Below are 25,055 nucleotides of genomic sequence, written 5' to 3' on the forward strand. Positions count from 1 at the left end.
TTTTCTCATTTAAAGAGACTTGACACAATTTGGAAAAGCTGTCACATTAATATTGGCATATTTAATAAATAAAAGCTTAAAGCCATTACTCTAAACATGCATAAAAACAAACCAAAGCATCAGGAAACACAGTGCTCGTTCAGTTAAAAAAAATGATCCACCAAAGACCAAATCGGTTTCATAAGCTTTTATTTACATGCAATAGTGCTTCAGTATGTGCAGCCACTGAGTAGTTGCACTTTTAAGGGAGTGTTGATTTAGGATCTCCTTCATTTCAATCACAGATGTCTCTGTCAAAGACTACTTAATACTTTGTGCACTGACTCGTGAGGGAGGAATAATACTGACACACCTGTCACAGCGTCCTCTCCTGGCAGTCATTTGGTAACCAGCAAAGGAGCAAACACGGAAGTGGCTGCAGTATAAAGTTCAGCTTATCAATGACTGAGTTATTTTCCAGAATCTCTCCCATTCAGTGATTTTAAAAAATAACATAAGCTCCAAAAATAAATAACTATACAACATATATAATCTCTTGTACACTACCAAAACAATGATTTATGTTGCATACATTTGTTAATAGTTTGTTAATGATGAGCAATGTATAATACATTTGTGTTACTGCTATAAAAAATGAAAGTTGTGTCTTGAGAAAATGATGACACAACAGAGCTAAAGAGTGACAAAGCACCTCATAATAACAGCATTGCGCTGATTAAAATGGTCCTCTTGTTTTTGTTTCTGTTGTGCATAAAGCTAAGTACCTAGGATCCAAACATTAAAGGTGGGAGAAATCTACGAGGAATGGCGTGAGGAGGGTCTAGACGTGAAGTGCTGAACTAAGAGGAAGCCCCCTCTTCTTCACAAGAGGAATAATGTCTCAAAACTTTGCTCCTCCCCTGGAAATGCAGACAGAGTTGGGGACCAAAAACCCCTTTGTCCATGACATAGCGTGGGCAGATGTATGAATAAAGTATTTTTTCAATATGAAAATAACCTTATATACAGTATAATCAGACACCTATATACAAAAAGCATAAATATATAAATATCTGTGATACAAAAATAAATATTTTCTCTTGTTTTCCTCTGTTCATTCAACAGTCTCTTATGCATCTGTAGAGTCAGCTGTCCCTGCGTTCTCAAGGGGAGCTTCATTCGGGAGGATGTTCACGTCCTGTAGCGTATCTTGGGGTTGTGGGGTTGTGGCTGTTGAAGACGATGTGGTAAAAATTCCCTCGTCTTCTAGGAATAGAAGATGAATAGATGTTGGGTCTGCTGAAAAGAAAAGAGAGGTGATCAGAAAATAAAACCACATACAGGATTTTTTTTTTCCATTATTTGGCACATTTGAGCTTCTGTATTTAATCAATGGAAGAAATCTGCACATACTTTGAGCAATGTCCTCTGCTCCATCTCCACCACATAGGCTGCTGGTGCCTCCCACTTCCTGTCCACCGACGAGCTGATGGGAAGATACCTGGAGCTGAAGAGTGCCATCGTCTGACGGGCTGCAGGGTGGTTCGTGATAATCAGGGTCACTGAGGGGAAAAAAGTAAAACATATTTGTAAGAGATTAAACTTATAATTTTTAGTATGAGTCACAAAAATGTCAAAATAAGTTGAGGATTGTTTATCTTTTTTTAAAGATTTTACAATTATTAGTCTAAAACTCTTATTTTTTTGTCTTTGGTAAGAGATTATTCAGTTAATTTCTAGTTAAGACTGTTTTAATTCAGTTGGTCGGTTTGCCCAAATTCTCACAACTTTAGCTAAGTTGAGTTTATTAAAAAAAAAAAAAACTACCTGCTGGAGTAATGGTAAACAGACAGCTGTCCATTTGACACCATCTGTGGCAGCAGTGTGTCACACTCCATATCACAATCCACTTCATCCTGCAATGCACAAGTGCATCTAGATTATAAATATATATATATAGCAATAACATAAATAAGAAAACTGAAAAATGATGAGTTGTTAATAAGCAGTATAAGTCGGACTAAACAGGGTTTTACCTGCTGTAGTCCTGGCAGGCAGTGTTTTGGGTGGTGAGGTTTGCCGTTCAGTGTGTATTCTCCATTAGCATTGTAAACGCCATGCGGAGACGACATATGTGCATCCAGAGGACAGTGTCCAACCAGGCCAAGTCCTTGAAGGGGAACCATCGTGTACTGGCATGAAGACACCGGGGTGGCAACAGCAGAGAAACACAAATCTGATGTTTGCTCTGAAATAAGGCATAAAAAAAACAAAGTAGAAATACATATTTAGAGGCAAAGATGTGAAGTCCTGAAAAAGACTTAACGAGCTACCAGGAAGACTTACTTTGTTTGGCCCAAGCTCTCCAGAGGCAGAAGGGGATGAAGGCGACAATGATGAAGACAAAGGCTCCTAGGACAATGCCAACTATTAGGTAAGGGAGGTCACCGTGCCGGATCAGCCGTTTGGGATCTTCTGGCTCCAGTATTGGGTCCTTTGACGGGTCAGGCCGTTGGTGGTTAGGACGAGCTGAAATAACCAAAAGAGAAAAATAACTATTAGACTTCTAAGAGAACATACACTACTGCCTCTAAATGTACATCAAAAACAAGCAATTTCCCCTGCAAATGAGCCCACCTTTTGTTTCAAGGATCACTACGTTGCCAAATTCACTTTCTCCTTTCTCGTTGAAGCTCTGCATCTTGATGTCGTAGGCGGTCTCTGGCTGCAGATCGGTGATTGAGTGCCAGTATCTGTCTCCCTCTACCACATCCTTCTTATAGTCACTGTCATTATCACTGTCAGTTGGCCGATAGTAGATGTAGAAACCATAGATGGGTGTGTTGTTTACAGGAGTGTACTGTAGGGATGGAATACAATCAGGTTATAATCATAATTTGTTTAAAATAAAATCATTAAATGCTGCATGTGTGGATACTGACCGTCCATTTCAGAACGATGGTGGTCTCATTGATGGCCTCGTTGTAGGTGATGTATGGTCCATCAACGGGGCGTTCATGTGTTCTCCCACCCACCACTGTGTAGGCTTTAGACGGGGCACTGGGAGGGCTGGAGCCAATCACATTCACTGCTACCACACGAAACTTATAAGATGTACCTAAAGGGAGAGGAACAGGCATTACTGATCTGTCTCTCGAGGCTTCAAGCTCCAGTGGCTGAAGCTTTAAATTTTATGTTGACTAATGATGTTGTTTTACGTCCTCCTTCTCAGAGCAAATGTTATGTTGATAGTGACCCAGTTATGGTTTTGATTAATGGTAGTAATCACTGAAATGACTCTAACAACACTCATTATAGTGATAAATTTACAGACCATGGGAATGTAATTTTACAGGGCATCATCGCTGTAATTACACAGTATGACATCCGATGACTCCCCCCACCTCCAGCTAGTCAGAGTAAACAGCTGTGAATAACAACATTGTTTAAAGAGCCCATTTCTGCCAACCGACCTTTTTCTAGCCCCATGATTTCCACAGACAGCCTCGACGGGGGAATGTTCTCCACCGCCGTCACCCAGTCCTCCCCTGGCTTCTTCACCTTCTTGTACTCCACCCGAAATGACTGAATGGGGAAGCCGCGGTTACCACGAGGAATCCAAGTCACGTACGCTGATGTCTCCGTAGCCGTGGAGACTGTGGGCCTATCGGGAGCTTCAGGAGCTGCAGAGGAGGAGTACGGTTATCAGAAAAACAGCAGCAACAGACAGAACTCAAAGAAAACTAGAATAATGTAACCTTGATGTGTCAGATCACATTCAACACTTACAAGGAGCTCATCCTTCAGAGAAAGAAAATGCAAAAGAGAGTTAGAATTGTTAGTGACGACTGACATGCAGGGACATTAATAATACCTGTGTGATATATTAGTATTGTTATTGAGAGGAGGATATATCACAGCTGAAGTAGTGATGAGTGCTTACGAGAGAGGCTTGGTGAAGGGACGGCAGGAGTTTTTGGTGGATCAATTTGCCCTCCCAGACCTTTGCGACCTGTAGACAGAAAAAACAAGCTATATCAAAGAATAATACTTGTAGTTTTATACCAGAACCAGCTGGTCAAGTGCACACCTTTCCATTGTTTTAAACATGCCAAAGTAATTTCCTATTTCAGTGGCTGAGTAGCTTTAAAAAAATGTTGGCGGAACAAGACCTAATAATAAAATATTTTAGGGACTAATGTCAGATGCAGATTAGTAAAGATTTGTTGTTTAAGGAACAACTGATATGGAACTAAAAACACAAGGCCTCTCATAAAAAAAAGAAATATTTTATCTGCTGCAGTGTTGCAGCTCATTAACAATGAAAATAAAGTAGCTTGTTGAGTTTATAGCTGTTTTATGTCTTTGTGCAATACTTTTTGTTTGTTGTGTTCTCTAGGTGTGATTAATGCCCACATATCTAGATGCTCTTTCTGTGTTGTACCTTTGCCAGTTCTAAATGTCATCATGGCTGGTTGTCCCAATCCTGCACAGTTCTTGGCAGCCATCTCCACTTCATACAGACTGTCTGGCTGCAGCTTTGCCAGAGTCAGCTTATGGAGAGAGCCTGAGATACTCCTGGAGGTCCATTCTGCAAGAGGGTCTCCCTCCTGTAAAAGCAGGTTTTGTTACTTACAAAGTGTAAATATTTAGCTGTGAAGAAGTAAATGCATGATGTTATAAAGTTAACTAAACAAGCTCCATGCTGTACCTTTCTGTATTTGATCATATATTCCAACACAGGGGCTCCTCGCTCATGTCGCGGCCTCCAGGTGAGTTCATAGTAGTCAGCCTTGCCTGTGCGTGGCTGACTAAGGATGATGGGGGCATCTGCAGGCAACAACACCTGACCTGGCAGTTCAGAGCAGTCCAGAGGTAAAGTGGCACCAGCAGCCCCAGGTCTCACAGGAGGCTGCTCTCTCAGCACCTTGTCTGGGCTTAGAGGGCGAAAGATTGAAGGTAACCTCCCCCGAGAAGAAAACCCTAAAAAGAGAAACACATTTTCACATCTTAGAAGCTGCCCAATAACAGATTAAAAACATGACATCCAAGTTGCACTCTCTTACCAGTTGATACCGTGACGAGACGAGCTGAGGCCTGGGAGCTGCCCACACCATTCTCTGCCATGCACTGGTACAGGCCTGCGTCCTGAGGGCCCACATTAGAGACGCGTAATCCCCGTGAGGTTACGCGGTGGCGAGGTGACAGGATGAGGGGCTGGGCATTGTGGAGCCACATCACAGACGGGGTGGGTTTACCACGGGCCTGGCAGGTGAAGCGCACTGTCTCGCCGTACATGACTTCCTGCTGCTGCAACTCCACGGTCACCTGAGGAGGCTCTGCAGAAGGCAGGAGAGGAGTGATGAGGCTTTGAAGCTTCTGCATGTTAATGTTCATGAAGCAGATGTGCCTCGTTATAACTATGTGCTGATGATGATCAAAGTTAATAATTTTCAGACAAGTTAAAAAAAAGAAAACACAATCATGCATGCGTGTGCATGCGAGTGTGTAGATGATGATATGTAACATGGGGGCGGGGGGTGTCAAGTCAGGCAGGCCAGCTAGTTGATGGTTGGCTGCTTGTGAATAGCAGAGAAAGACAGAGCTCATTACAGCTACAGCAGCACTCTGACTTTAATTAGAGCCAGCTGCAGAGAGACAAGCCAACAACACATTCACACACAAACACACACATACACAAAATCACTGTAAAAACAGTCATCCATAACCTAGACACATTCAATCAAGTCATGGTATAGAATAGAAAGCTCTGTCTCCACTTTCTATGCTGCTGCACACATACAGACAGTCTTCCAAGTCCGCCAAGCAGGAGTCAGGATCATTATCAAATCCATGACACAGAAAAAAATGTATAAAAAAAAGGACTGTATAGAGAAGCAAAGCCTTCATTATGAAAAGCTTTTAGAGGAATTTGTACATAAAATATTAGCTTAAGCTCTTGAAAGAAAGCTACAGTTAACTTACCAAACACTTGGACCTCATAGAGCACCGTAGCAGAGCTAGCTGAGCCGATACCGTTGTCTGCCCGGCAGATATAATTCCCCGAATCTTCCTCGCCCACTGCGTCTATGAGCAGGTTGCTAAGCAGGAAGCGTGTGTTGTTATGGAAACGCAAGTCCTGTCCATCTTTTGCCCATGTAACCTGTGGCGTAGGGATGCCACTGGCAACACACTCCAATACCAGCCGCTGGCCTTTGGTCACCATGATGGAACGGGCCTCTGGTGGGTAAATGATCCGAGCTGCTTCTGATGTGGCTCCTGAAACAGAATGACAGCGAGGATATGAATGCTGATGCGTGTCTGATTTCACTAAAAACATACATATGGGAGACAAAGAGGCTACATCGAAGTGTGAAGACTTCCACTTTTTTCTTCTTTTATCTCTGACTGACTTGAATTAGAAACAAAAGCATGAAATGTTCTATCAGTATGCGTGACTAAATGTGTGCAGGCAAGATCAAATCCTAAAGTTCACCCTGAAGGGGAGCATGTGAGACACATGTGCACCACATGTCAACAGTAATATCTGTAAGCTCCCTATCTTACTCCCTATACTAATGGAAAATCTCATCAAATTTAATCAAATTCATTAATCCCAGAGAGAAGTTAAACAACAAAACAAGTAAAGATAAATATAAAGAATAAGATCAAATCTAGAAGGGTGTTCATGCATTTCGTCCCCTTCCCGTTGTACAAGTATAAGAGAGGAGAACTCACGGCGAATGCGCAGACGATCGGTGGATGTGGAAGTTTTGACCTCCTGAGTGATGGGGTTGTAGGCTGCACACTTGTACGGCCCCTCATCATCATGTGTGGCATTGGCTATCTGCAGGTTCCCTGATGGCATGATGAGGTAGTTCCCTGCAAAAAGAGCACATGCTGGAGTGAACCAAACCAGTGAATAACAATGCTGCATGGTCAGGGTTAACATACTTGGTTATAAGTTTTAGGTAGGACAAACTGAATGAAGTAAATTAGAACATTCAAGAATATAAACAAGACAAAAATGAGCCAAAGAAAAATCAAGTCCATGTTGTGAAACTGTAACATGAGCCTAATGTGCCATTCCAGTTCATGGCTGCAATGCTTACAGGGGCCACAGAGGGGCACCCTTGAGTCTGACCCAGAAGACTCAAGCAGTTCTTGACAATGTGGTATTCATTTCCTCACAGATAAGCAGCAGATATCAGTGCCTACAGCTTCCAGGCATCATCAGCATACCAGCCACAAACCACTGGAGCTTTTCTTCTCTTCCAGGCAGTTTAGAAGTTAATTGTTTGAGATATAAACAACTGTATTCCCAAATTTCAACATTCTCCAGATAACGGCCTTGTTTTATGAAGATAGCAGGATTATAGCATTCCGGTAAATTATGAAGATAGCAAGGAAATAAGAGGGCAATTAGGGTGAGACTGAACATCATGTGAGATCTTATTGGATTGAAGCAGCAGTGCGGTACCTTTGGATGTTTCCAGCCATTCCTGTTTGACACTGTAGCGGACCTGAGCCTTGGGCTGACTCTCGGGGAGGTGACATTCGATAACAGCTGTGTTGCCTTCATCAACTTCGATCTCCTGCTGGTCATCAGGCTCGAAGTCCCGCAGCTCTGAAAAACAGACAAGCAAGGGAAAAGTCAGCTCTGTCACATATCTGCAGCACAACTCACCATTCTGTCATCATCCTAATATACAGTGTAAATCACATCTAACTGCACATGTATACAGTCAGTCTGCAGCTTTAGAACTAGAAAACCACAATATTGTAATCAATAATAACTGCACTGTTTCATACTGAGTGTCTCTCACATCAGCCTGTCTCTGCTGTGTTGCAACTACATTCCCACTGTTTCTCCAAACTTCTCTCTTGAGTCTTTTCTTTCCCACTGCTTGTCTTAACATGATCCACTCAAAGTTACTGGAATTTTATAAATATGCTCATATTTTTTTCCAGTTTAAATCATTTCACGTCAAAGGCCTAAATATGGTGTCTGTAACACTAGAGTAAGGTGTCATTAATCCTGTTAAACATCATACCGGGGACAGGATCTGGTTCAGAGTCTGTGGGAAACGGGGGAGTGGGATTACTGGGGCCATGTGCTACAACTGTGTCATGCAGACACACAGTCTGCACAGCATAGACACTCATCTGACCCCTGCCCTCCTTAAACCCCTGCCTGAGCAGCTAGGAGGCTTGACCACAGGGTCAAAGGTGAGAGCAATCCATCTGATAGGGTTTCACAGGGAGATATTCGGTTTGGGTTTGGGAGGAAGGAGAAAAACTCTGCGCCTAAGAGCCCATTAAAACCTTAGAGGGGCAGATGCTGCCATTTTATAAATGTGAAGCAGAGGGAAACTAAAATGAGAACGGGTTAGGTATGGTAAGGAAAGAGAGAAGCAGAAGGGGAGGGGGGGTAACAACTGGAGAAATTTGTCATGAAGGAGTCCAACAGTAAAATGAAAGATAAATAAAACTTCTCCTGGAACGTAATTAAATGTCTACCAGCCTTTGTTGATTTATTCTCAACAAACACAGGCTCTCCATTCTTTCCAGAGGTGCTGTAACTGGTGTGTTTTTCTTGGACCAGAAACTCTCTATGGCAAAATAAGCTGCTGGCATATACTATCAGCTGATCAGACTTTGTATACAGCTCTAATTCAAAAAGCAAAGTTCAATGAAGGCCACGATATCTACTGATAGGGACATCACAGTGATTTACTCAAAGCCCTGAACAAACAGACCCATGGCTGATTAATTCACCATGCAAGCTGGATCTGCCCCTTTGCCTGCATCTGGAGGAACTTTAATGGGAGAAATGGGGGAGATCAGAGTCTACACACACACATACGGACACACACAACCACACAGAAACACAACATGACTCCATCTCAGACTCTGTCAGCTCTCATTCTGAAAGATGAGAATCCCAGCCAGGACATGTCAAGCTTTAGTGTTGTGTGAGTGTGTGTGTGTGTGTTGAATGGAGAGAGACTGTGTGGCGCTCCATTTGCTAAATCAATCAGGTGCTGTTTTTACAGACACCAGCCCCCTATATCCCTATCCCATATCTACCCATCCCACCATCCTCCTCCTCTTGCCTGGTTTTCCCAAATTCAAGCATTTGCCCCTTTTAACCCCCACCCTCCTCACATACACATCCACACTCCACATTCTTCATAGGAACTACCTCACATCAGTGCCTCTCAGGTGTGCACATGATGTTTATGTGAGCATCTTGCACGGATGGAGGATTGATTGTATGCATAAAGTGAAGCAGACCTCCCGCACCGGAGCTGCTTGGCAGGACCTACTTGAATATTTCAAGAGAGACAGTGCATCCATCATCTTTATGTGTAGCAGCAGGAGGCCTGCTGGTGTGCCTCTCTTGAATTATAACATGTTTGTGCAACGTGTTGTGCATTCATGTTATGAAGATACATGGGAGAGTGATTGTCAGCGCAAGAAATCAAGCGGGGAGAGCGTTTTAACTTGTGCCAAAAAAGTGCAGATACTTCAGAGTCAGATAGTGTGGAGGGTCTGGGATCAGCCTACCCTGATCACAAGAAACATGTGCGTACAACTAAGAGGGCTCGCAACGAAAGGCATGCACGTACACACTCTCCATGGAGCAATTCCTTAGGCGATTTAGGGGTGGCCTAGGAGAAACGTTATTAAATTAGAGATTTTTTTTTGAGGTGGGGAATCCATTGTGGCTCCACATATGGTTATCTTGACATAGCTATTGGAGCTATCAATAATTTTTATTAACTTTGCTCTGCAGCAAAATAATGAAGACATGAGAGGAGAAGAGGACAAATGAGTAAGGAAAGTGAAGGATAATGAAAGGAGGCAAGAGGAGAGAAAGGGACAAGGTGAAGAGAGTGAAAACTGCAAAGAGAAATGTGGGCGAGGGGGTGAGGTTATGGAGGGCTTCAAGGAGACAGAGAATGTGACTTCACGTCTCATCTTGTGTCAGGATCTTGTCTCGACTGGCCTAAAACACCTCCAGCTTCTCCAGTTCAGGCAGCCTCATACATCAATCACATCACTACATGTGAAACAATACTGTTAACAGCTGCCTTTTTCCACCTAATGGTGTGTTCTGCTGTTGCATACACCCATATCTTCTGTCCACCTCCTCACACACACAGACACACACAAAAACACAACACCTTTATCTCCCCTCAGCTCTTTACCCAATAATGGGGCCATAATTTCTGGTGAGCCCTGCTGTCGGGCCCTGTGGAGAGGAATGTGGTGTTGTGGGGAGCAAAGGGGCCAACAGAGGTAGGGGGGCCCCGCGCTGAGACTTGGTCCCCTCCTTCCCGACTCAGGCTGGCCCCTGGCCCCTGGGTCCCCTCCATTCCTGAAGCTCAAGTTTCACAGTTTCAGGCCCCCTTCTCAGTCCCATGATGCGTATCAATATAACACCACACCGCTAAAAGCACTATAAATGTCAGCATCAGGATTTGTTTGAACTCGATTGGATCAATATAAAGCAGCATAAAAGCAGCTGCTTATCCCGTCTACACTATTACCATGTGCAAAAGACTCTCGCTGGAAGAGCCTAAACTGTAGCTGGTTTAAGTCCTTTGTAAGGTTTAGATTCAGACTGGCCACAAGCAGTGGAAAAGTACAGGGTTTACAATGTTGTGTTGGTAAAGATTTTAAGCAAACAAATACCACCCCTTCACTGTTTTTGTTCTACTTGAAGAAAATTAAGTCGAAGGCGTTCTTTGGATACTCTGACAAACCAAAAAGGGGGCCAAAAGGGGCCTGTTTGTTTGTGTTTATTTGTCCCAGCTATGTGTGGGTGGCTACTCACTGGCAGCGGTGACGTTAGCAGGCACGCTGGCCAGCGCTCCAGCACTGGTGGTGGCTACACACTGGTATCTGCCCAGAGTGTGGTTGCAGAGAGAGGGGATGAACAGGCTGTTGGGCCCCACCACTACACCCAAATCTCCGTTCACCAACTGCTCGCCATTGAGACGCCAGCTGACTCTGACTGAGGTAGGTAGAGCACTGCAGTGTAAGGTGACGCTGCCTCCCAGCTTCTGCACCACTGACGCAGGCTCTTCTATGAACACCGGCACCTCATCTGAAGGAAAGATAATAAAAAACATTCAGGCACTGAACAGATGTCCTGTAAATGCTGTCATGATAACAATAACTATGTTATTTATAGCATTCATATTATCATCTTGTGAGTTATTTTGTTATTAGGTGTTGAGTTGAAAATACACCAGGTTGACTTCGCACTATCTATAGAGTTGTACAGTTATATATTGTTCCTTAACATTAGTAAAAACTAGTTATGGGATGCCTTACATTTAATGCAAATATGATTTGGGGACAGCCCTACACGTTTCTTATATTTTTTTTCATACATATAACTTGCCTGCAAGTAATAGCGATTATTTCTGGATTAAATAGCAAACATTTACAGTAAAAGGTGAATATGCACATCATAAAATCCCTGCAGCACAAGATGGCACCATCAAGGGTTGTTTTTGTCAAGCCAGCACTCTTGAACTCTATTTAAAACAGGGCCTATATGGTGCTTATTATGTGGCTAAAAAAATACCAAACTGTTTGGTCTTTAAAAGAAGTTGACCAATATGTCTGAATTGAAACATCCGAGATGATGTGCATTCTCACTGTTAATAACAAGTGTTTATACTTTACTCTGATGCTGAAAATGCCCAGCAGCTCCTTGAGCACCACGATTGGAGGAATGACTAAACAGAAGATGCAAGCCCCCTAATAATCATCCAACTACTAATATTAAAATTGTATAACACTTCACTCCCTTTATCAGAGCCAGAATATTTCATCCCAGGAAGGATTTATCATACACTGAGACTTTAGAAAACTTATGTATATGTGCTGCAAAGTAAGGATTTATTGATTTAATATGCACAAGGATAAAGGTGGCATAGATGATAGCGTGTCTATTCAAATACTACATTAGGCATTCAGAAAAAGACTATATGAGGTTGGGAAAATCAGCAGAGAAAAGGCCAACATGTTAGAGAGCTACTTTTTCCCAGTGTCATATTGGCTACTCACCACTGGCTGAAGCGTTGCTCTGCAGGCAGCACAGTAGTACTGCACCGAGAACACACAACACTGGACCACTTCTCTTTTTCATCCACAGAGTCCAGCCGCGCTTTCCAGACATTTTCCATGCACTACCCCCTAAAAAACATAACAAAAAACAGTTAGTAGGTCATTTACATATCTGATTCACTTAAAACAAGCAAGAAAAGCAATATTGTTCTGACTGACTCAAACAAACACAGTAAGATCTGTACCAATGACAAAAATTCCAGATTTTAACTGAACATCAACCTCAGCAGTGAGTCTTACATTCATACATGCATTCGTCTGTTTGATTAAATCTAACTTGCATACACGCAAACACAAACAGGCAGCCATTAACCCAACCCAGGTGAGGCGGTGCACTCTGCTGTACTCTCAGCAGCCAAACTCCAGACACAAATAAAGCCTTTCTTTTCTTTCAGCCCCCATCTCACTGCTGACCCCATCCCCTTTGCCTGCGCCTGCACCCGCACCCATCCAGCCTGTGCTCATCAAAGAGGCGCCCTCATTCTGCGGGCCGTAACTCGAGCCTGCCGCCTTCCCGCTCAGGTGTAACCGATACAGGTAGAGGGACTAAGGGGAGGAAGAAGGGAGGAAGGGGAGGGAGAGAGGAGGAGAAGGGGAAAACACACAGGCTGCATTCAAGAGTTGGGACAAAGAACAACTAATGAGAGGCAGGAGGGATGGGGAGGGATATATATCATAGCTGTGTGGAGCGTGTCTAAGATGGAGGAGAGGAGGGCTCTTTTATACCTTAGCAGTATGTATTGGGAGGAAAACGGAGAAGACGACAGTAATGGTCAGTCTATTAACAGTTAATGCAGAGAGGGGAGCTTTTCTCTCCCTTGTCGCTTGCTGCCAAGTTTCCCAAATTCTTTCCTGTCAGGTTAAACTAACAACTTCCCGTCAGGATGAGGAGGGTGGTCCTGCAAAACTGAACCTCTCTTTCTCCCACTCACTCACTTAAATACATACACTACATGTTGCTGAGCACGCTGCACTGTCCTGCATAAACTGTCCTGTAGAAGTGGAAGCTAAACAAAACTTTCACATGCATGTTTGTCCGGATCCTGATATGGCATGAGAGATGATTAACAAGGCCCACTTACACGCACACATGCAAGTGCATCCTGCAAAGCAGGATTGAAAGAGTGGAAACTCTTACAGCGCACCTTCATCATCTAATAGCAGCAGTAAAAATGTTAAGTTGCCTGGCACATTTATTGAAAATGAGTAAAGGAGTAGGCTAATGGAAAAACAGCTGTTAACGTCTGCAACTGCTAAACTAGACCACACATTGCTCCACTACATTTTAATTGCATATTATGAAAGTGTTTTGAGATGTTGAATTCTGAAGACACTTCCAGAGAAAAATCTGCATTTGCATGCAATTGTAATGTAGTGCAGTACTGATGAGGGGTAATGGGGGGTTTTGGTCAGTTTGGAGGCTTTAGCAAAAACAAGCTGTGTACAAAATAATTAATTATTCATACAACTAAGATCCAGTAGAAAAGGTTCTCAGGAACAGTGTTTTTATGACCGTTGTTAATTCACATTTAGAAGAAAGAAAAAGGAAATAGTTCATACCCTTGCTTGAGGTGGGTTTCGCATGTTTTGAAGGATACTTGGTGTGTATTAGGCAGGATGTAAATAATTTATCAAAACTTATCTGGCTTAGCAAAGCTCAAAATGACACAACTTACCAGCTGTTTCTGATCTCAGCCAGCACACAATTAGTATTGTCTTTACAGATATGAAATCATAGATATTTCCATTAAAGTAATTCCATTAATTCATTGAAGTTTATTTACTTCAAACCTTCAAACCAGTTAATGGAAGCCTGTCTGAATCACATTTCTCTCTTTTGACAGCTATTTAAGTTAGCTTCGAATTTGCTTGACAAATTATTGGAAACTGGCTAAAGTCAAAGTAGCTAACATGTAGTTTGTTAGTTGTTATTTCCTAAATGAAGGAAGAAAGCAGGGCATGAAGAGAATAGCCTTCAAGATGAGTCGTTAATAGGCAAGTTGTGTGAGTCAAAACATACAAACTGGAGCTTTAAAACAATAAACCACTTCCACACATCCATCCTCTTGAAGTATAACTGTGATTTTACTAATTTACTTTTGTTCAGTTTTGCAGACACTGACACTCCTTGGTACAGCCTTGCAGAACGGTACAGTTTGATTGACTCCCTCGTCCTCAGAGTGGTCCAATAGGTAGCAGGCTGACTCTGTAAACAAACAGCAAGCTACTGTGGGTCCAGAAGCCAGCAGACCTGAAAGCCTGTGGCTTCTGTGGCTGGTGGCTGTATGGACACAACCCAGGACAGCTGCCCATGAAAGACACATACATGTGTATCGCGCACCTGTCTCCAACTGTGGAGTCAGTAACCATAAACCACATCTGTTAGCCAGACAACCAGATGCAAAGAGGGACATGCTGCACAGCCATGCAGCCTCTTACCTGTCCACCTCTCAACAATATGGAAGCCCAGACAGCAAGCCAGGAGGAAGAGTAGAAATAGAAATAGAGAGTTGTTGTCGCAGTGGAATGAGCAGGCCCCTCATACATCATCACTCCCTTAAAAACAGCCTTACTCCTCTGAGCCTGTCTGTTTGATTCATTAGTCAGTTGGGTTTTGTGTTTGCTTTGTGGATACCCTGACTCGAGATGAAAACTTGGCCTGACATCTATGTCCAGATTTTTCCATCCATACCTCCCAGAGAAGTCATAGAAATAGAGAAGAGCCTCCCACGCATCAGTGAGACTGATAAAAAACAGAGCATACACCCAGACAGCTCTCCTAAATTAAGAGTTCAATGTTTCTGTGTGTTGGTGTGCATATGCTTAGACTGTTTAGTTACAGCCTCAGCAAAAGAAACACTGCTGAATGGCAGTTTTAAAGTATACTATAGTTCAGTGCCAGTGCAGAGAGGGAACTGCATAAACATCTCAAATTAGTCATTCCACTGCTGAAGTACAGTTATAGAATAACAACTTCTGTAATGTTGAGGGACTGAAATTGGTAATAATTTGATTAATATAGACTAAGTTCTCTCATGACAAGACACAGAAGGAGTTCTTGCTTTGACATCAGTTGATATGGTTGGGCTTCAGGAAAATATTATTTTTAGTGCAAATCTTGCAAAACGTTGAAATCTGCCATCAGTATTGCAACCCACCGTAATGACAGGTGGACTAAGCATATTACATTTTCATTCAACAAATCTATTTAACAAGTTTCTCTACATTGTCATTGCTGAGCAGCCTATTGCATCATTTTGTCAAACAGGCAGCATTCAATACGAAATGTATTCAGGTAGCCAGGTGAATAGGGCATACTTTGTTGTGTTTTAGCATCACTGGTTTATTCTTGAGAAGCTAGCTCTGGTGCTGTAATGGTTCCCAGTTTTGGGTTGTTTTTTTGGGTGTGTGCATTTTGACCAGTTAAAAGATCTTATCTGGCACAGTTATCCACATCTGGACCAAGCATGTGTAGCCACTCGAACATTGGCAAGATAGACCAAGTTTGGTTTTCATGCCATGACTTGGGCATCATAAAAACTAAACTTGGGTCTTTTGCTTGCTGGATTTGGACTTTTTGTCTACCTTAGTGAATTTGATGTGCTAATGTCTACTTATAACACACCGTTTAAAAGATTACTGTATGTTCAAAGTCTGTGACATTTTTATGGCCATCACTGGAGACACCTCGGTTCACCTGGGAAGACTTGTATCTTGGTCCAGCCTAAAGAACTTAAAACCTATTAGGAATAACCTGTGGCTTGACCAGGACTTGCTCAAAGACTTAAAGCAGCTTTGAATACAGGTGTCTGTGGATGCATATGTGTGAGATGTCTGGAGGGTGAATATCTCTTGGAGAGGACAAGAAAAAAAAACCCAGCTAACTACATAGTTGTGTTGTTGGTGTGTGGGCATGCACCCTGACCATAGGTATGTGGGTGTCTTATATATTATTGTGCAAGAGAGTCACTTGACAGAAGTTCATTGTGAGCGTGCTAAGTAAAGACACCAAGGTCCCTGTTCTCTCGGGCCACTGCCGATCCCATTGTCCCCCTGCCTCCGTGGATAAATTCGTTTTGACAACCCTGCTAATTGGATAAAACCAGACTGGAGCCTCCTCCCTGAGCTCTCACATTCCATCTGCTTTCTGGCATGGAGAAGACACACACGAGGGAGGAGGCGGTGAAGGAGTATCAGGGTAGTAACTCCTTCTGAGGAGCTGAGCTGTTGAATATTTATCACCTTCCCAAATTCCCCTCTTGCACACCCCCTCCTTCCAGTTTTACGTCTTTTTACACCCCATGCCCCCCTTCCCTCCCTCGTGGTTCTCCAAACACCACAAAGCTCCCCCTTTAGATAAACACATGCGGTGTCAAGTGTGAGGAGTGCTGGGGGTTCAACTGCCCCGCTTGGGCCTGAAGCCCACAATGCTGTGCTACATAGCTGCCATGCGGGAGGCCAGTTGCCCCTAGCAACACTAACAGGCAGAACGCACCTTAATAGAGTGGAGAGTCATTGTAAAGCAGTGAGCCGGTGCACAGACAAAGACCCCGCAGACCCCTGGAGAAAAGGGAGACGCTACTCTGAAGGGCCTGGGGAAGAGCTGATGGGTCCTGCTCAATGACCAAAGAGAAGAGAAAGGGGGGGCTCAATGACCAAGAGGTTTGAGAGAAGAGAGTTTGTGGAGGCAAAGAGGAGAAGACGGGGGGGTTAGTGCCTTTATGGATTGATGTGAGATGGGTGAAGGGGGTTTATGGAGGCAGTGGGGGGGGTGGGGGAGGGATTGACTGAGAAAGCTGCGGCTCAAATTAATAGAGAGGATGTCAACTGGCAGGCGAGCAGGAGGAGAGAGCAAAGCCTCGTCAATGAGAGGGAGTGTTTGAGACAGCGTGTGTGAGAGCGTCCCTGAATGTCCCAACATATTTTCCCCTCACTCTGTCAATCTGTTTGCCGACCTCTCAGTCTGGTCTGGGGTTTTCTGCTGAGAGGAGCAGGATGAGGTGAGCCCTGAGGTTAGTTTACAAACTAAGACCACACCCAGGTTTAACATCACACTTTTGATGGGAGTTTTGAACTACCCACAAATCCTCCAAAAACCATAGTTTCATTAATGTTGCTAATGTTGAAATTTTTCAAATCACCTTTAGACATAATTCAAAGATACTCAGTCAAGACCAGGAAGGTTAGACAAATTAACCACAGGCTAAATCTTACTTTACAATAGGTTAGTAGCTAGTTAAAAAAAAATAAGTCCCCGCTAACCATGTAAGGCTGAGCTTTAATACGAACATTTTAAAAGTAAGTGACATCTAGTGACTGTATGATATAATGCATGCAAAATCTGCAATGGACTCATCACTCCAGCAACCCAACGTGAGGTGTATGTTGTGGAAAAAGTAAAGTTTAACCCCAAACTACAGTTTCCTGCTTCTTATTTATTGAATTTCTTTAACTGAACTCCCCTCTGGTCTACGTATGTGGGTTTTGTAGCTCATTCTAAAATTGGAAACATGGCTTGTCACAAAATAACTGTTATCCGGCAGTAGTGATGACTACTGTGGTCATTTATGTCAAGGCTTGATCAAAAGTGTTCTAAAGTTCCTTACGTACTGATAAAATATGAACAGTAGAAAAATAGCCTGATTAATAAAGTTGTTTCACAGCAGAGGGTGGCTGTCTCTCCCCCCCATACTTTTCTATTCTGCTTTGCTGAAGCAAAAAACTTGGCAAAGAACGAATCCTAAATCGATTCCCAGCTATCCTTCCGCCCCCCTGGAGAGTTCTCTGACAAGAAGAGAACCTTGTGGACTCTTATTTGGCATGAAAATGTGATCAACAGGTGGAGAGGGGAAAGGTCCAAATCCTCTGCTCAAAACATCACTCGTTCTCATGCAATAAAATTACACATCAAAAGCATCTAAGCATCCCTAATGAGGCTGAGAATTTATCCCCTCCTCTTTTATAATACACGCGCGCACATACACACATACACACACATATATCCACACACTTAACAAAGTATTAATGAGCTATATGCCCATCCAAGCCCCCCCTAAAAACGGCACTAACGAGCAACAGAGCGTCTCGAGGATTAACGAGAAGGATCTGGACAGGCCTGCCATGTAGAGGAGGGGGGGTTCTAATCAATTAGGCACCACAGCATTTGCATAATTTAGATAACGAAGAGGAATTAATCACGGAGAGCTAATTATGGTGCCATGGTGAGCATATCCACAAGCATTCCAGAGCCCAGTGTGGATGCCAACGTGCCCACCGGGGGCCATGGGAATGGGATGTGATCATCGCAACTGCCGCGTGAGCGAGGTGGATCTGAGTGGAGGTAGGGAAAGAAAGAAAGAAAGGATTGTCATGGAAGGAATCTAAAGGAAGAGTAGATAGATAGAGATAGACATAAGAAAAGGTAAAACTAACTAATACTCAGTATCTCAGTGCTTTTTTTTTTTTTTTTGTAAACACAAGTAATCATTCAGCTACATATTTCATTTACCCACAACTATTCTTTCCCTGCACACACACACTTGGTGACACATAAGCAAGCAATTACGCAAACTCCTATTACATGGTAAAAGTATACTCACAGAGGCACATAAATATGCAGACCTCAGGAAGTTTTTCCAACTCCAAATGTCAACAGGCTAAAAAACAGGCTACCACTTCTCCCCGGCCCAAGAGATAAAATAGTGTACATGCACGCCACAGCATTCGTGCATGCTAATATAGACTTTCGTAGCTGTGCATACTGTATACGCAGCTCCCTGTGTGTTCCTGCATTGCTGGGAGGGAGGGGTGGAGGCAGGGAGGAGGGATATAGGGTGGGTTAAAGGGGCCCCTAACTCTTTTGGCAGCTCATGCATCAGAGTGAATGGAACCAATTATAAATCAAGAGCAATTTCTCCCCATTATTCAGCAAGAACCCAAAGGGTGAGGGGGGAGAAAGAGACTGCCTGGCCCTACAACTCTCAGTGGGAGATGAAGGAAGGAAGAGAAAAGCAGAGCAGGAGAAATATTATATGAAAAACAGACATGAGAAGGCATCAGGGAAGAGAGATAAGGCAGAGAGAAGATGGAAAGACTGAATGAGGGAATGGAGCGAGGCCATAAAGTTATATGTATGGCCGAAGGAGAACGTTATAGCCAAAACAGATATGAGGGAGATTAGAAAACGAAGAAGAGGCAGAAAATTTAACCAAAAACAAAGCGAATGGGGTGTCACTATAGCTGAAATGGTGCAACCACGATCGACTGTTGGGTTATAAAGTAATGGCTGCTGAGTCTAAAACTGTTTCTTATGAGGAGAAACAGCTGGAGGGGGTTTGTTTCAAGGAGAACTCTCAGTCTTAGGAGCCGGATTTGTGACACGTTGCAGAGCTACCACTTGTCCTGTCACTCAGAGCCGCAGTTGTGCACAATCCTGCTCTGAAATATCATAAAAAAAACTTCAGGCAGATACAACTTGCATGGCAGACATAACCGCTGCGTCGATGGAAAATTCCAGCTCTGATAACCCCAGGGGCCCGATAACTAACTAATCTGGTGCCCAGTGATTTATTCTGTTGAATCATGTCTTCTCCTGCCAGTTTGACATTCTTTGATGATGAGTTTTCTTTCTCTGGTGCAACACAATAAATCTGATTACTGGTTAAAACCCTGGAACACAATCCAGATTCCCTGACATGTCTTTTTGCTGCTTTTAAAGTTTCTCTCACACATGCTGGAGAAATGAATACAACATGCAGTTAATATTCCAGCAGAACAGTTGTAGTCGGACATCAAACCAGCCTAAATAAGACACATTTTCACAAGTGTGCAAGATGGATAGGGTAGCAAAAAAAAAAAAAAAAAAAAAAAAAATTTATATATATATATATATATATTTATAGGGAAAAAAAGAGTGAGGGGGGCTGTGAGGTTTATGCTGAACAGCTCCAGTCACAGTGCAATCTTGAGCCTGTGTGTGAATGATCTATTAGAGCGTCTGAGTTGCTTTTGGCTCGTAATAACAGCCCCTAATCTTTGTCCAAATATCTGCTTTGCACACACAAGGACTATTTGTCTACACACATACGCACACACAGCTTGCTTACCAGAGTCTGGAGTTGATCAATGATCTAACAACACTCACAGAGCCTTCTCAAAGTGTGTTTGCATGTGTGTGAGGAAGAAACAAAGTTAGTATAACTGGAGTAACTTTATTATCCAATCAAGAGCTTCTTTAGTTAAACTCTAAGTAGTAGAACAAATCAACTCAACTGGTTTAAAGGCTTTGGCTAATCCCTATTAAGCTGTTAAAAAAAATCTTGAACCTGTGATTGTATCCATGATATGTGCATATAAACAGATATAGCCTGCAAGTGTAGATTAAGGAGCCATCTGCGAAGAAAAAGTTGCAAACCTATTGCTTGTTCTGTCTCTTCTTCCTTATATTCAATTATCCTCATTTTCCCTTCAATAATTTGTTTGATCACAGCTGAAAACTCTGCCAGAACTTTCTCCTTCACTATTCTTTCCCCTGTTTGCATCACATTCCTCCTTCTCCTTCTCTGTAGTGGCTGGCGGGAAGGATCAGGAGAAGAAAGGTATGCAGCCCCAGGGGAGGGGGGTCTGGACCTCAGCCACCTGCCAGTCCAGGTGTCCCTCTTTGGTTATCCGATGTCCGACTGGACACAGAAACTCCCCCCGGGGCCCGGGCCTGAGCGTCCAATCTGTCAGCACTGGACAGCTAATGCACCTTATGTCAACAGGCCAATAATGTCTACCAGTGAAAAATGAAACAGCCTTTTTTGGCAAAGAGTGTGTTTCTTACTGGTTTTTGAAAAAAGTACATCAGCTCAGAAAGAAAGAAAGAAAGAAAGAAAAAAAAAAAACTCTTGCTCAAATTATAAACCATTCTTCTCTCCTCTTCCTCAAAGTCTTGAGCTCCTCTTCAAATGCACTAATCTCAAAACAACCGCACAGGTGAGTCCGGCTGTGGACCAAAATGACAAGTGATGCATTCCAGCACAAGGAGATGGCCTTGATCAGACAAATACACACACATTCATGCAGCTAAAGACCCACAGATTCTTTCTGCAGGCTGTTATGACTGCAGATGACTACATGGTGTCAGAGAGATGAAAGCATGCCCTCAGGAAGGATTTTTTTCCTTCTTTTGTCAATTAACGTCAATGTTACACCCACTACAATAACAATGCCATTTCCCCACACCACAGTCAGAGCTACTGCCTCCAAAACAAGAAATCCAGGCGGCTGTTGCAGAAATGGCAGATTTGCTGGCGGCTGGGAATTTGGAATTAATCTTAAAACCAACACTCCAGATTTTGATTTATATCCTGATGAAGAAACACACCAGGCGAGAGACAAACCAGTTGAATCCTTCTCTGCTATTTATATCTCACATCACACTGCAGAATAGCACGTCAATTATGAAACGACACAAAGACATGAGTAAGAAACTTAATTTCAATTGGCTGCAGACCTAAAAACATAGTAACTTTCCTTTACAAGCTATAATACATACGAAATTCCTGCCCCTATAGGATGGATGAAAATTATCCAGCAGCCACTAGCAAAAAGTGGAAAACTTGCTGTTTTTGTCTCCACTGTCTATTTGGCAGGCTACCAAAATCAATTAAATTTTATTTTAATGCTTCCACCATGAAGGTCCTGCTGGTAAAAGTCACATCAGACTTAAACTAAAAGACAATAAAGCCAGCTTCCTGTCCCAATCTCTTCCACTCAGTTTCAGTCCTAAACACATTATAAGATTTCTAAAGAATTCATTACACCATTAAGTTCAATTTCAGATTCTTTTAAAACTCCAGCCCATCATCCCCTCATGAATAAAAACAAATTATAATGTTCTTATAGGAATACATAATGTATCCACCTCCAACTAAACTACATTTTGTCTTACTGATAGTCATCAGCTGCAACTTGGCTGAAAAGAGTGCGCAGAATAGCAAATTCTTAAAAGCCAAAAAAAAAATCTCAGAAACTTTACAAAACTTCCAGCATGCTATCAAATTATTGTAACAACCAGCAATCTTTACATTTGTAATGCTACAACTATACATTTGACATTAATGCTTAAAAATAGCTTGAAATTCTTATGGCTACTGTTAAAGAAACTAAGAAAAATTCACATCATTCCTTGGCACACTTTAAGTCATGTGCTGAATTAAAAAAAAGATAAAGTATTACCATGCATCTGCGAGGACCTTAGATGTATCTGTGTTGTTTGTGAGGCTGATGGGGCACTGGTGTATTCCAGCTCTGAGGCATAATCAAAAGGGCCGAAGTAGTGTGAGAAACAGGCAGATAATCAGACTGGAATCATTTAGTTCAACTGTGATCCACCCGCCTGTCAAAGATGATCAACAAAAACAACAAACCCTGCAAGCAAATAACAAGGCTCCTTTTTCACTGAGACCAATTAATTCGCTCATAGGCTGTGCGCCTAATTGGGGGAGGCCAGGCCATTCGTTTCGACTTTTAATCCAAGTGACATTGATTCAGCGGGAACAATCGGGCCCTCTTGTCTGATGCCATGTCTGTCAATGAATCGCCTAAGTTCCTCCATGCAATGAGGCAGTGGAGGCTAAATGTAATCCAAATCACAAAACGACACCTGGGGTTGGAAACTTGAGCCCCTGCGGCTGTTCCTGTAGGCTCCTTCTCCTCCTCCACTCATTAGCAGCCAGGGTCTGGCTAATATTTTTTTCTCATTAAATCAGATCTGAATGAGAGGTTGATATCGGTTGAGACTGTCCTGACAGCACGTACATTCCTGTAAAAAGGGAGCTCCGGCAGCTGTCAGTTTATTAGAGGCTTTAAAGGTCATTCTGCCACCAGGACTTAGGTATGGATTGTTTTGGTATGTGGATGGCACGTAACAATCTGTTCTGATCTTTTAGTGTATCAGCATGGAAAAGAGGATACCATAACAACTGGAAATAACCGGACACATCAAAAGCCTAAAGGCTCATCTGAAGCTGGCTACAAAACTGATTTAAAATAAAAAAAAAGCTGGCTTAAATCATACCACTTATAGGAGAATGTAGCCTAATTCTGATTGTGTGTTAACGCTGATGCACGCCAATTTTAATATTCTCCGCGACTCCCCGGGTATATGATGGGGTAAATCTGGCAGGGCTCATGTCTGTTTCTCAACCCTATGGGAGCGACTATAGGCTGCGGCCTGCAAAACGTAAACGCATTTTCCCAATAAAAATGACTCAAATGTCAAGAAACACAGCTAGAAATTTATGCAACGAGCCACACAGGGCGGACAGTTTTCCTTTTACATATAATTCTGTCATATTTTGCACAATCAGGAAGGAAATTAAGGAAAAGTTGGGAAAACATGGACGCAGGTTTCATCCAATCAACAACAGGCTACGTCCGACAACTTAGTTAACTTTACTTATAACAAGCTATTCTAAAGAAAAGAGCCAGGTCGATCCAAAGTGGATCCAATTAATAGTCGTGAGTTTTACAGAAAGTCTGTTGCAAAGTTTAAGCAGAACAGAGAGCGGAAAGAAGAAAACAAAACAAATGTGGCTATTAAAGTAGTCTCCAGCATGAACGAGATGTAAAGCTCACAAAATTGCCTCTTTATTCGTAATACAACAACATGTATGTTGTAAAAGAGTCTCGACAAAACAGCAAAGACGCACTTGAGGTTGATACGTGTATAACATTGTAATATATGCTCATAATGACCGTAGCGGACAACACGGATCGCATGAAAGGATCAAACTTACCAAAAACTTCTCAACTTGGTGCTCACACTTCAGCCAACCTTCTTCTCGCTTCTCTTCTGAGATGTAGTCCTGAAAATCTGACACTTTTTGCTTCTCGTTTTCCCTCTAAAGCCTCGCTGCTTTAGTAATTTACTGCGATGCCACCGACATTTTCTTCGGCTCTCCAAGTTCTCACATTGAAAGGCCGTTTTTGGATGACTGAGCTCTCAAACAATTCTCCCTTTTGCGACGCCTTTTCGGGTCCTCCCACTTCCCAAGCAGGAGGAGGGATCTGAACAATAGGGACTAGCTCCCAAAATCCCGGAGCTGGGTACTGCACGTCGTTTCTCCTCAGTTAGTGTGCCTAATTATTGCACATGAGGACTTTCCAGAGGTTATGCCTAGAAGTAGAAGTTATAGGAATATTTTTCAATCATAAATACGAAGAAAAACATCTTAAAAACTTACGTTCTTCTGAACTAAGGTGCTCTAGAAGAGAAAAGCGCACCCCTCCCCCTCATCCTGCTCTGTTCCCCCTGATTTGGTATGCGTTGGTCCCCACAGAGTTTGTATTGACCCCCGTCCATTGAGGCCTGCAGGCCCTCCATTGCAGCTGTGTACTGTGCTGTGTTGTGTTGTTGTGGTTGGGACAAGCCCGGTTAGGACCATGCAGCACTCTCACACACACACTCTTATAGCACAACGATCACAGCTTGAACACCCCTCGTGCACACTCTGGAATTCTCTTCTTCACTTCAATCAGCACACTTTAAAACGAGAGGAGCCGCTTCTGTCCAGTTCATTAATAACTGAGTATTCCCAGATCACAGAGTTTGATAGAGGGGGGGTGGGGGGCTGTTGGTGGGAAACCGACCGCCTTTGCTTCTGAATGTAAGAACTCCCACCATGACATACCTGAGGGGTTGTTGCAAAACCTGGCAGGGCTCCATTCTCTAACAAGTTGTTTTTTTTTCTACATCTCTTGTTCAGGTGTATGTGGACTACCAATTAGGCTCATTCAGAGTTGGTGGATTTTTGTTTTATTTTTAGTTGATTAAAAACATTAAAACGTTGACAGCTTCTCCTATCCGATGCTTACAAGCTCCAGCAGGATATTACAGCTTCAAGATGTTTTCAGGGAGTCATTAATCGTGGGTGTTTTCCACT

The 25,055-nt window shown here is 42.8% G+C and overlaps 1 protein-coding gene across 3 annotated transcripts; it reads right to left on the reverse strand.

The window, feature by feature from the left end:
• Positions 1-172: 172 nt before the first annotated feature.
• Positions 173-24,226, reverse strand: boc (BOC cell adhesion associated, oncogene regulated). 3 transcript variants are annotated; one of them, XM_041967844.1, is made up of 18 exons: positions 23,910-24,226; positions 12,067-12,195; positions 10,823-11,095; positions 7,460-7,606; positions 6,718-6,861; positions 5,965-6,258; positions 5,046-5,318; positions 4,691-4,962; positions 4,424-4,589; positions 3,923-3,991; positions 3,453-3,662; positions 2,922-3,097; positions 2,617-2,839; positions 2,326-2,508; positions 2,016-2,227; positions 1,807-1,895; positions 1,393-1,541; positions 173-1,278 (listed from the first exon to the last, which is right to left on the reverse strand). In XM_041967844.1, the coding sequence occupies exons 2-18, from the start codon at positions 12,176-12,178 to the stop codon at positions 1,109-1,111; spliced, it is 3,162 nt and encodes a 1,053-aa protein (XP_041823778.1). In that variant the 5' UTR covers positions 12,179-12,195; positions 23,910-24,226; the 3' UTR covers positions 173-1,108. The 3 variants fall into 3 exon arrangements, with proteins under 3 accessions (XP_041823778.1, XP_041823776.1, XP_041823775.1); XM_041967842.1 differs by lacking the exon at positions 23,910-24,226 and adding an exon at positions 18,726-18,786 and having other exon boundaries at positions 173-1,275; XM_041967841.1 differs by lacking the exon at positions 23,910-24,226 and adding an exon at positions 18,726-18,784.
• Positions 24,227-25,055: the final 829 nt, after the last annotated feature.

The sequence above is a fragment of the Melanotaenia boesemani genome, chromosome 18, assembly GCF_017639745.1.
Source record: "Melanotaenia boesemani isolate fMelBoe1 chromosome 18, fMelBoe1.pri, whole genome shotgun sequence".
In the NCBI taxonomy this organism is placed as follows: domain Eukaryota; kingdom Metazoa; phylum Chordata; class Actinopteri; order Atheriniformes; family Melanotaeniidae; genus Melanotaenia; species Melanotaenia boesemani.

What these genes read in the sequence shown, in the direction of transcription:
- boc (XM_041967841.1), bottom strand. An exon ending in GAGAGCTTGGGCCAAACAAA is followed by an intron (nt 2,228 to 2,325) that starts GTAAGTCTTCCT and finishes GCCTTATTTCAG; the next exon opens with AGCAAACATCAGATTTGTGT. An exon ending in AGCAGAGGACATTGCTCAAA is followed by an intron (nt 1,279 to 1,392) that starts GTATGTGCAGAT and finishes TTTTCTTTTCAG; the next exon opens with CAGACCCAACATCTATTCAT.